General features: G+C 39.6%; 1 protein-coding gene across 7 annotated transcripts in view; it reads right to left on the minus strand.

Moving 5' to 3' along the window:
- The window catches only part of LOC103477253 (signal-induced proliferation-associated 1-like protein 2), a 112,433-nt gene that overhangs the window by 15,488 nt on the left and 83,959 nt on the right, over window positions 1–12,986 (minus strand). For 4 of the 7 annotated variants that reach the window (XM_008430233.2, XM_008430231.2, XM_008430230.2 and 1 more), the window contains 7 exons: window positions 12,556–12,702; window positions 11,349–11,452; window positions 11,133–11,221; window positions 8,853–9,226; window positions 4,553–4,801; window positions 2,593–2,646; window positions 498–636 (listed from right to left, as the gene is read on the minus strand). In XM_008430233.2, the coding sequence (XP_008428455.1) occupies window positions 498–636; window positions 2,593–2,646; window positions 4,553–4,801; window positions 8,853–9,226; window positions 11,133–11,221; window positions 11,349–11,452; window positions 12,556–12,702 (1,156 nt within the window). The remainder of the gene's footprint in view (window positions 1–497; window positions 637–2,592; window positions 2,647–4,552; window positions 4,802–8,852; window positions 9,227–11,132; window positions 11,222–11,348; window positions 11,453–12,555; window positions 12,703–12,986) is intronic. The other 3 variants (XM_008430234.2, XM_017308861.1, XM_008430236.2) reach the window with 3 other exon arrangements.

The following is a 12,986-nucleotide window of genomic DNA, read 5'->3' on the forward strand; positions in this document are numbered from 1 at the left end:
TATGAGCAAAAAAACTTGATGTTGTGGCTTACACAATAATGGTGATGGCTAAAAGTACAGAAGAAACTGGTCGTTCACAGCAAGTTGTACCCAAGTATTTTGATGGAAAGTTAAGTGGAAGGAAAACTGCAAGAAAAAAATTAGCAAGAGTAACAGAGACAATCTACCTTGAAAGAATTGTAAATGCAGAGATTCAAAGGAAAATACTGAACAGTTCAACTGGGAGATTATTTCACTTATAACATGGAAAAAATGTCTCGTTATAAGTGAACTTGACCTATTTTTTTAATCAATATTAAGGAATTATTTACTTAAAACAAGCTCCTGAAAAGGTAGTACACTTGAAATAAGACCAAACTAAGATATTTGCACTGGAAACTAGATCACAAATACTTGGTAAGATTTTGTGTTTTTGCAGTGCATTGATATTACAGTTTATTTAGTTGCACTTTTTATGCATCAACCAATCATTCTTTCATTCAGCTCAATAACCTCACCTTCCGGCTTCTGTCTTCTCCTGGAGGGCTGTCTGGCAGCAACATCTTTCGAAATTCCTCTTTCGACAGCCTATGCAGGGATTTTCCATCGTGCTCTGCAGACTGGAGCCGGCACGCTGCCTCCTGCGCGTATAGTTGCCTGCAAATCATATCAAGAACAAAGAAGACCAGATTTCATAACCAGGGTTACCAGAACCACATCCTGCGAAGGAGGCCCCAGCTACTTTTAGAATAGCGGCTGAACAAAGAAAAACGGGGTCCAAGTGAAGGATTCATCTTGGCATGCCAACATCAGGAGTCTCCATGCTAGTCAGTTACATATGGGGCAGCAGGGAGGGAGAGACGCCAGGGTGTGTGGGGGGGGGGGGTTATTTCCACTAACACCTTGTCCAACACCGGTGTGCCAAATCCATGAATAGAGAGACTGCGACGAGTGCAGCCAAGCACTGTGAGGGGCAGGAACAAAAACAAGCATTTCGAACAGAGACCATCACAGACCAAAGGAGTGCTCAACACAACAACAACAACGGCGACGACGACGAGGGAAGACATAAAAGCCGCTATGCAGGGATTGAAGACGGATTCTGAAAAGGTGACATGTTGTCCTGGAACTGGTTGTCAGCAGGTTTTGTTTGAGGATGTCTAAATGATTCTGACTGCAGGGGTGTTGGGTGTTAAGAGAGGAGGGCACAGGGCACGGCGGATGTGACCAAACTGGCTGGTGAAGTGGTGTGGCGGTGTGAGCTCTGCTTTAAATGAGCAGCCTGTCCGCGACACTCTGAGTGCTGTTGGCAGGGTGTTACATGGCCGCGGGGATATCGGTTCAGACGGCTAGACGACGGGACAGGCCGGCGACGAAGAGACACCATTTCTGAGAATTGCATTGCTTTATGTAGCTCGGTGTAATGAATACTTCCATGTCACATGGACTTTATGTGACAGTTAATTGTTAAATGAATACAAAAAGGCAAAACTTTAAAGATTTTTATTTTTTTTAAATAAATGTGTTTTGTATGTATTCAGCCTTGTTATCATTTGTAGAACCAACTTATCATCCAATTTCACACATCACTTTTGGGCGTGTTTTTATCAGCTTTACATGTCTAGAGTAAGGTTGGACAATAAGTCAATATCAACAAAGTAATACGTCTGACAGAATATTCAATACTTTCTCTGAACAGCTCTGCATTCTGGGGGTGTAGGCAGAGGAAAGGTTTTAGTTGCTCAACCTTTCACAGCCACCTAAGCTAGGTTGGTGGCATTAACTCACTCACTTGCTTTTTGGTTACCTAGCAACTCACTCATTCTTTTGTTACCTAGCAACAACCTCTGGAGTAATGGCGCGTTCACACCAAAAGCATTACGCGCATCAAAAATGCGTCCGGCGCTTCCAATTCGATGCGTGTACACTTTTAATGCAGACGCTTGACATTTTGCGCTACACCTAGCGTTTTGCCCATCTGGTTTACAATCGAAATCTGTAGAGGCGCGTCGATGGCGCGTCAGATGTGTCTGCTCTAGCCATTGATTTTCGTACAACGCGTTGGATGCTCTTGTCTCATAACTGCTTAAAAATAAACAGTAATGCGTTGAGTGAAAACTGGATAAAAAAGGAAATGTCACACTATCTGTTTGGTAGTATTTCAGGTATTTGAAACAAAAAAAACCCTAATCAATAATTATCGATACTGACTGATATGAATCGCTTATATTGAACGTTTTTCAGCCATACAGTCCAGCTCTAGGTTGTAATGTGAAGAAAATAAAACTGGAAAGCATTGCTATTAGCCTGATGCTAAAGCACTCAGACATTTTGCCTACATTTTACTGAAATCTTATTCTATAGTCTGAAGTTCTAGCTAAACTGCAGTTACAGTAAGAGTGGGGTTGTGTGGAAGAAATGTCACAGCTACAGATACACAGTTGGCTGCCCCTTGAATGTGTCACATGTTGACAGGACCGGCACTTGAGACCGGTCATGACATTCAAGTGGCGTGATGGTCTAGGACAAAGGGGGGTGGAGAGGGTTGTGACGGAGTGCAGGGGAGCAGGCTGGGTCAGATCAGGGCCACCGGGTTCGACTATAACCGTGTACCTGGAGCGCTCAGACAGCATTTTGAGAAGGAAGGCTAACAAGCTCTCCGCTCCTCTGAAACAAGAATCAGAAGCAGCCTGGGATTAGAAGCATTAAAACAGATCCTGCATTTCATACAGTGTTAGGTCAAATGGGAAAACTTTACAAAGAGGGGAAGAGGAACTTCATTACGTTAGAGCAATATCTGTGAGTAATATTAGGCCATTTATCATGAGACACTGTTATGTAAGAAGAAATAAAACGGCAGGAATATATAAACAAGCAGTGGGGAGGGTAAATGAATTACGGAGCTTTTTCATAAGTCGGCAGAAGACGGCTTCAGTGCACGCGATCAATCACACAGCAAATTTCACAGCCTCAATTGGATTACTAGGAAGCCGAAGCTGGGGGTTTCTTCGAGGGCAAATCTCACTTTCGCTCTTCCAAAACATGCCCAGAGCTGTCTCTAACACCCTCAAACGAGTACTTACATACATCTAACCCTCCCTGCAGCGGGCCATTTAATTATCAGGGAGATGCTGTCAGCCATCAATCCTCATACAACATTTAAAGAGAAAGGGGACTTTCTGAACTTTTCTAAACGACTGCATACGTTTCTCTGGTCGCCGCTCTGTGGAGGGTGTGACAGATCGTAGCTTGGCTCGCAGCAGAGACGCTGATCTGTCAGAGACCCAGCAACGCAATCCACAGGGACCTGAGATCAGATGAGTGATCAATAACGACATGTGACATGTGTCAAGTGTATTATGTCAGCAGCTTCATTGAGCTTATTTATTTTGTGGCTGTCGGCTTCAATCAAGGCCAGTATATAAGCTCTGAGTGGGAAAGACAATGCAGAGGGTCTGAAAGGAAACTGGTCCAACAGCAGGCTTCACACCTGGTGCTATCAGGCAGAAATAATCACAGGCACTGAGCCTTAAATACCAAAGCTCACACCTTGTATTAAAATATCTTCATGGCACTTTAGCTCTGTCTTAAGGATCGTGCTAAAAAAAGTTATCATTTTCAGCCAATGCATACATTTGAAAAAGAAATAGGCAAGGGCCAATATGAAAATTCCATGGTTTCAGAATATTCTGGCATTAATAAGTTTTTACACAAAAATATATACAATGAGCTGTTTGCTTTTATTTGTAACAGCTTTCCAACCAGCTCAAAACCTACCAGTTGCAGATTTAAATCGGAATTACTTTTAATTCATGGAATAGGGCTAAAATGATTTATCGTATTAATTGATCAGTGAAATAATTGTCAACTGATTTAGTAATCGACTAATTATTAACCGGAGTATACAGACTCTAAGAAGACTAACTGCTGAAAGAACAACATTCTCAGAGCAGTAATTACGCCAGAACTGTACAAGAAATATTTTCAATCATTTGTATTTAAGATGTAAAAAAATTATTTATCTGTAAAACCCAGAACTCATCAAGAAGCCTCATTTTAACTTCACCTGTTCAAATTCTGTAAAAAAAAATCAAATAATAATCTCCTATAAAGCATCTTTCAATATCCAATTATTTATTGGTTATTGCAAAAAAAATTACTCAACTAATCTACAATGATCAAGGGTACACTAAAGAACTATGTTATTATATTTTAGGAGATAAAACATTTAATGCATTGTTAATGTTATATAAAAAGGCAGAAGTGATTAAAAGAAAAATGTGCAAAATGTGACAATTTTTCTATCCGATTAATCGTCTGAATAATCGATTACTAAAATAATTGATAGTTCGACTGGTTTCTGTAATCAAACTGTGACTAAAGCTTTTAGGCTTTTAACATGACAAAGACTGTAAGAAACAAGGAAATTATGTCGCTCTGCATGATTAAAAAAATGGTAAATTGAGAAAAATTCACTCAAACCACATAAATAAGGTGCTTTTGTGACGTTGTCCTCATTTTTTGATGACCTCATCCGTGGACTCTTGAGACCTTTTCTGTCTCTCACACTCACCCACACTCTGAAATGTTGGGAGGTCCCTCAGTGCAGTGGGCATCACCATCACCATCATCATCAGCTGTCTTCATGCTCTCTGGGAGCTTGCAGCTGGACTGTGTGCGTGTCTGTCCACAGGCCTCGGAGCTGGGCCCCGGCTCGGGCCCTGTGCTGCTCGTCTGGGGGATGGTGTACACCTTGGAGGAGTCAGCGGACATACAGTACCTGGCACCGCGGGCCAGGGGACTGCCAGAGTGGTGTGAGCCACTGATCAAACAGCAAAAATAAAGCATAACGTAACTCAAACATGACCAAAACAATGAATGAAATGAAATAAACAAATACAAAACATAAAAAATGGTGATAATAATAACAAAAAAGAAGCATTAGCAATAAAAAAAAAAAGCATGGATGCTTGCAACACAACCCGGCAGATGTATGGAAATTTGTCAAATGGATGATTTATTGTCAGATAGAGCTGGACAATAAATCAATAACAATATATTAAATATATTTATTTGCGCGCCTTTTAATGTCCTAAAAAGTGCTAGATAGGTTTGATGTATTATTAATATTATCAATGTAAATTGTGATTGACGTGTATCAATAAGGTCCTTTGCAGTTCATGGGTGAGACAAATACAAGTCAGAAAAAAGAAGAAATCAGATTTCACAAAAAATATGGGTGTTAAAGCCTGCAGTGTGAACGTAGCCTAACTCGTTCACTCTTTCGTTACCTGACGCCGCAGCAAGTTAAGTTTTCTTCGCCGTGCCTCAGAACTGCTAAAGAATAAATAAACGACGACGGTGTGGAGTAAAACAGTACAGATCAGGCCACAGGTTTGGTAGTATTTCAAATATTAAAAACAAAAAAAACTAACGAATAATTATTGATAGACTGATACGAAACGGCTAAATTGGAATAAGATTTTGTGCCATATTGTTCAGCCCTTACCTCACAATGGTTCATGAATGGTCAGCATTGCAGCCAGCTAGGATGACATAATCCCCTCCAAATAAAAGTACCTCCCCTTTAACCTACTTCATGAGACGACTCAGTTCCAGTCTGTCATGCTCGTATTCCTGCTGAACTTTGTCCTTTCAATATTTCATCAAATATCAAATGACAGGCCGCATTTATGGTTCAGTGCATTCAACCACAAAGAGGCATTTCCTCCTCTTGCTCTCGGTGCTATGCAGAGGTTCCTCAGACATCTGCTGCTCTGACCCCTGCTGATTTATGGGTCTCCAAGCATAACGAGCAAAGCAACTCGCACGCTTCCATGTATGCGGAAAACTGTTTCTAATCATGTTATTGGGGTGAATTCACCCTTGAAATTAAGATTGGTTGGTCAAAGTAATGACTTGTTTGCTGACAGAAATATTACCCCAGCACCAGCTTTGTTCTGTTGCGACAAAATCTAATCATTGTAAGTAGGGTGGTCGAAACATTCCCCAACTCATAATGGCTTCAAGTGCTTTGTGAATATGCTTTAAATCACAGCGATTTAAAAATAAGCATGCAGTCATTATCAGAGTCCCACATTCAGGCTGGGGTTTTCCCTTTATTAATTTTCCGTTTATGATGATGGCCGACAATTAGGATTTCATGTCTCTTGGCTGCCAAGGACTTTCACTACGACTGCTCAAATAAAAGTCAGACAATAATGAACTCCATAAAGATGTCAACCTCAAAGCTGTAAAACTTTAAAATATGTACAATGAAATGATGTTTTGCTTGCTTCTGTTTGCTGAGAATGCTGAACGCTCACCAAATGTGTGAAAACCAGAGATTTTCCAGCCTTTTTATTTCTGAGGGTCACTGAGGAACGCCTGCCCCTTTCGGCTGGATGTAATCATGGTCAAGCAACCACAAACGTTCATTTATTTTCTCTTAATTTAGCTTAAGTCTAAAACGTGCAGTGCTATAAAACCATTTTTGTGCCCTTTCTGATTTCCATTCCATACACATTTTAATTTTCGATAAAGACAGCCTGGGTAAGTAGAAAAAAAAATCTGATTTCCAGGTATAATTTTATTTACTTAAGGGAAAGAGCTATCTAACCAACCTATCTGTAGAAATATTCACACATCTTGTTAAATCATGAAACGATGTGATAACTCGTATTATTTCTGCACAGTTAAAAAAATCTCCAAAAGTAATACAGTAACATGATCCAAACTAAAGGAAACCAATTACAAATTAATTAAATTCTATTTGAAAAAGTGTTAAAAAGCCATTTCTAAAGGTTTTGGACTCCTGCAAAGCCAGGTTGGGAGCCGTTATTAACAAATGGAGAAAACATTGAACAGTGGAGAATTTTACCAGGAGTCACCAAATTCACTTCAGGAGCCCATCGACAGTTTATTAAGGACGTCACAAAAACATAAAGAACAACATCTATGGGTAAAGATAACTTCTATAGAAGAGCGCCAAGACCAAAACCACTGCCAGCAGATCAAAAAAAGCTCATCTCCCATTTGGAGTAAAACTCCTTTCAATGGTTCCAAAAACTTTTTAGAAGAATATTCTCTAAACAGACAGACAAATGTTTTTTTTTTTTTTGAAGGTGTGTACTATTGTATCCGATATAAAACTGAGAACATTTCATCACAAAAAGATTCTTACTGACAGTAAAAGAAAAAAAGACGGTTGGGTTCTGCTTTTGGACTTGGGAAAACTTGCCATAATTGTTAAAATCATAAATTCAGCTCTTTACTAGAAAATCCTAAAGAAGAACATCTGACATTAAATTGAAGCGCAGCTGGATTATATGACAGGACAATAATTCAACCAAATTCATTGCAAGTTATCTTAAAAACCAGTTATCGCAGCCAAGGGTCGTAACTACTTTTTCACAAAAGGCGAGGTTGGTTTGAAAAGCATTTTTTCCTGAATAAATTATATAAAACTGAATATTTTACAATAGCTGTCAAGGCAAAGTTTTTCCTTATTTCCTTACTCCAACATTAAACCAACCCAGGTATGAAAACAGTCTGAGTTTAGATTAATGGTTAAAACAATAGATCCTCTTTCATTTTTTGCAAAGCGTGAATGAAAACACCCCTCCCCCATTTTCCTTCACAAGAACCGCAGTCTGGCGATGGGAACTGGGATCACACAAGACCCCTTTACCCCCCCGCGTTGCTTCAGGCGGAGAGCAGCGACCACCGCTGGCTTCAGCACAGCTGGATAAGCCGGGTGGTAGCTCAGCAGACACTAAGCACCACCAGGTGAGGAGAAGGTCAATAAACAGACACAGACCATTAGTTGTGCATGTAATTGTTCGTGTGTCTGGCAGAACAGATCCAGTATCGGGCTCGATAGTTTGGCGGTCGTGGTGTTTGTCTGCGAGCACCGATGTATTCCAGCACAGAGGATTTTGCTGTGAGCTATGTAGCATAATAAAGGGTGTGAATTTCCAGCACACGCAAATCAGTTCAGTGACCCGGCTCGGATTGAGCAAACACAGAGCAAAGTAATTACCAATAAAGATGAAAAAGTATCAAAGATCAACCACTGACTCATGATCTGGTAGACATGGTGCTTCTGTGACTATTTATGTAACTTTCAGTATTTTAGCTTGTAACTGTTTCAGTATTTTTCAGTATTCCAAAACAAAAAACACTCTTGCCTCAGTGCTTCTCTACCTTGTTTCTGAACTTGGTGATGAATCTACCACAAAAGCTGGGTGGGTTTCTTTACTAGGACAGTACAGATCCACATTTTTTTGCATTTCTTTACAAAGAAAGTACAGTGATTGCTACTATTAACTCAGAATATTCTGCTTTTCTTTTCTACAGAAAGTATTCTTGGTTTTTCTATTGTGTGATTAGCTGTGACTCCTTCTTGGAAAGCACCTTCAGTCATTGCTGCTAAATAAACAGCATTAAGTTGGGTGGATTTTACTGTGATGCATTGTTATTGGGTCAAACTGAACTGGATGCAGTTGGATATATACTGTAGTACTACTGTTTCTTGACGTGAAGTGGACCTGTTCTGCAATATAAAAGTGAACTGAATCGAAATGATGCTGAAAATACAAAAGCGTTCAGCCTTTTATTTGCCCTGATTATTCCAGTCCTATAGTGGAGGAATTCCCCGTCTCCATTTGATGTTTTTCGAGGCTGGGCCAAGGCAAATTATTTTTTTTGATAGTTTAGTTGACATTTTGTGAACTTCAAACGTTAAAGTGTTAAAAGTCATCAGTTTTTTGTTCCAATGCTTACGCAAATCCAGAAAAACAAAAACATTGTTGTTGTAAATTTTGGCTGCCATTAGGAAGAAATTAAAGCGTTAACCTTCATCTCTATCGTACCTTGAATGAGACGAAATCTCGCTGAGGTCTCCAATGCTGCCCTCTGTCATGTGACTACCCATGATGGCTGAAGCGAAGCCTTGCTGCAAGTATAGTTTCCCATGATCCTCTTCTGTCATTTCGTCCTCATGGTGCTCAGAGACCCAGGGGTGTCCCTGTTCCCCGACTCTGCCCTGCAGCAACACCCGGGCTCCGGGGGGCACGCAGGGATTCGTGTCTATGCCGCTGTCTGTGGAGGCGCCTTTGATGTAGGTGAGGCCCAGCATCTCCGGGTCCATCAGGTCTCCAGAGCCAAAGTGCTTATCATCGCTGTTGCTGGAGGCGTTGCTTGAAAGAGTGTTGCTACTAGAGTGGCTTGAGTTTTTATCACCAGTCTGGTGGAGAGAGGGAAAGGGCGAGAGGGGTGAAGGGAAAAGAGAAATGAAACTGGGTAATTGCAGATTGTTCTTATAGTTGTTTTAACGGACTCGCTGTGCCAGACGATGGAGGTTCGGTCTGATTCCACTCTGATTGATGTTATTACAAGAGATGAGCCTGTCAGACAGCAGGGAAAACTAGGTATATCTATAGGAAACATTTAAAAATAAGAGCTTTAATGTTTTTACAGCCCTGTTTCAAACACACTGCGTCTCTATTTTAAGTTCATGGTGTGATTTTAATCTAATTTGAAGGAAGTCTAACAGATAACCAAAGTAAAGTCTGAGTAATATTTGATACTAGTAAATCTCAGACTGAGAAAATAAACTATGAATTACATGAAATTGACCTGACACTCTTTATTTACTATGCTACGCTCAACATTGTTAAATCGTGGATGCAACTTAAATCACATCGAATCAAAAGCAGATGGGAAAAAAGAAAGAGGTCTGTGCCAAGAGGAAGGTTTGATTTTTTTCTTTTATGTAGAAAGCCTGGGTTAATGAAAACATAGCTGAAAGCATCAACTGACAGAAAGGAGCAATTAGTTGGATAAGGAAGAAGATGAGCTGATGTTGAGTCAAAAAACGGCAAAAAAAAAAAAAAAAAAAAAGAAAATATAGATAAAGTAGACAGGAGAGACTAAGGCTAATAAAATATTAACAATTTTACTAAAATATGCCCTAGAAAAGTGTGAGTTGGCCAGAAATGGTGATGGGATGAGGCACATGCTTGCTTGCTGATGAAGGATATGTGACAACTGGAAAGAGCGAGAGAATAGCAGCCCAGTTCAGCTCCTGATGGCTGTAAAGTCCATTTCTAAATCAAACACACATGAGGAGCAAAGCAGGTCTGAAACTGCTGCACAGCTTTTAAAAACATTGAGGCCGTTATAATGCACAAAACACTCCGATCTGACCTTCATCTTACATTTAACTGGTCTCTTTCAAAACATTGGAAAAGAAAAATACTCAACAGATCTTTTAGATTAGTCATAGCAACCTCCTGAATCTTCAACATTTGCTAATCTTTATTGGAATGTAAATGTTAAGCTCTAAAGAATGTCTCTTCTTTGAAATATCGTGTTTTAAATCAATCCATTAGTCAACTTTAGGTAAGTTAAAGGTTTAAAACTCTAAAGATCTTACATTTGTATTCTCATTCAACAGATTTGTTTGCACTAAATGTCTACTTGCTTTGTGAAATTCTTGCATCTCTGAGTAGCTTTTTCTCTCTGAGAAACTTTTTCTCAGAGATACTAACGCAAACTATTTTGCATTAGTTTGATTCCAGCAGGATCCAAAAGGTAAAATAAATGAAACATTGACGACCTAGATGGACGAACCAGCTGTTCCCTCTCGCCTCACGCTGTTTAAAACTGAGTTGTTTGTTTTTCCTACTGAGGAAGTTTTCTGGTTGAGGCAAAATTTACAGTCAAAGTGGTTCAGAAACTCTGAATCCCTATTTTTCTTTCCCATTAAATCTTTTTAAACAACCACTTGCAACATCAGGTTGCATGTTAAACTTCGAAATGCTGTAGGACAAATTTGTATAGTAGAATTAGAAATAAATTGTGTTCCAATTTCTTGCATTTTTTTGTTTGTTTTACTTAAATCGTTAAAAACGTAACATCTCAATAATAATAATAATAAAAAAAACAATCTTTAGTGATACTAAACTAATCTTAATTGTGAAAAACGTACATAGGGTCCTTGCTTAGGGAGTTATTGACACTGATGAAGAATGTAGATTGATATGTTTTTTTTACCATTGAGTCCCAGGAACCTAACAATGTAGAGAATATGCTTAAATGTCATGCTGTCATCTTGAGTCAACCTAAATGGTTGCAGAGAAGACATTCACCCTGGAAAGCTTGTTTGGCGAGTCCTTCCCTCCTTCCCTTTGCTTCAGAGGATTCAGGATCTTCGTGGAGGGTATGTGCCATTTGGCCTCTGTGGAGAACCATGGAAGACAATATTTAAAAGAAAATAACCCATAAATGATAAAATCTCTACATTACTTTGCTTTTACTATATGGCATCTTTATGTAGAATAAACTTGAATCTCAATTAGATTCACCTGCAGATCTGGTTCTTTCCAGGGTGGGCTCCCTCTCCCTGCGAATCTCTCCATCGCCTCCTTGGATGTCGCCCGCCCGCTCATGCAGTATAGGGGAGGGACACCTGAAAAAAGGCACACAAAAAAAGGCTCAAAATGATTTTCAATCTATTGTGTGAGCTTTGTTTCCTAGTCAAAGAAAGGCTTCAAAAGACCTACCGCGGATTTAAAGCAATTAGCTCAAGTTTCTTTAAGGTCAAATCACTTGAGCTTATAAAAGAATAAAGAAGCTGCCAGACAGCTCTGGCGAGAGGCCTGTTTTCATTCCGCTCAACATGCCAAGCTGTTCCTTGCTCTTGACAAAAGGGAAAGAAAAATCACATTTTTCAATGCAGGTCTTAATTATCGCTTCGAGGGCTAATCGGGGTTACAGGGGTCAGGGTGTCTCGTTATCTTTAACAAAGACGCTAACTGGAGATCAGTCGTCTGGTCTGGAGAAGCCTCAGCGGTCCTCAGCAGTTCAGAGAAAGTTTGAGGCTTTTAAATGCAAAGAAGAGGGAGGCTGAAGCTCTAATGAAGGTCTAGAATCATTCATTCACAGATGTAGGTGTTGAATTTGAGTCAAGATTGACCAAAATCATGCCGGCACTGTCTGCAGTCTCAGATGCAATAATCCAGACATCTATTCAAACTTATTAAATTGATAAGATTAGGCCAAGTAACGTTCTGCTTATAAATTTATAATGAATAAGATAATTAATTTGAGAACATTTTGGTTTCAAAGGCTGTGTACAGAGAAGATTTTAAAGTAAGAATCATTAAAAATACTGAACTGAAATGCATATGAGACAGTGTTAATGTTTGAAATAAAAACAAATACAAAACAGAAGCTCCAAAAAGTTCCAAGAAATATGAAGAAATAAAAAATCTCATGCATGATATTCATAAAACACCATCTGGTCTTCTGTGTTGCTAAGCCGTAGCAAGCACAGTATAACATTTCTGGTGGATTATTTCCTGTAAAAAATGTGTTACGACAAAAGCGCACTGATGATTTGGTCATTTCATGCAGAAAAATTGCCATCATTTTGTAAAATTGCCAGGTCTTAGAAATAGTGCGAGCACTGATTGAAGCCGCATTCACAACAACGAGAAAAAAAGAAGATATAATCATGGAGAGACTATTTTATATCAAAAAGGAAAAGTAACTCATTTATGTTTCTTTTACCCATCATATCCGGGCTGCTGGGACCAGTTGCTGCTGCCGCATGGACCCGGATCGCTGGAGGAGGATTGGTTACTGGGTGAGCTGCGGTAGTGCTGGTCTCCCTTGTTGCATAAAGTGACCTGGGGATTCTCCATGTCCTGCAAAGTCCTGTAAAAAATACCGGAGGTTAGTAAAAAAAAAACCCTGCTAATGTCGGAAATTTCTGTCTGACTTGACATAAAAGCTGTGCATTGATTCTAGTTCGTTCCTCTTTAGGTCCAAAGATAATAACAAAACTGAAGTTATTATCTTTGGACCTAAAGAKGAACGAACTAGAATCAATGCACAGCTTCAGTTATTACAACTAAAAACCAGCGATCAGGCCCGAAACCTGGGAGTAGTGATGGACTCTGACCTGAACCTTCAGAGCCACATTAAGACAGTCACAAAGT

Source organism: Poecilia reticulata, linkage group LG15 (assembly GCF_000633615.1).
Source record: "Poecilia reticulata strain Guanapo linkage group LG15, Guppy_female_1.0+MT, whole genome shotgun sequence".
NCBI lineage: Eukaryota > Metazoa > Chordata > Actinopteri > Cyprinodontiformes > Poeciliidae > Poecilia > Poecilia reticulata.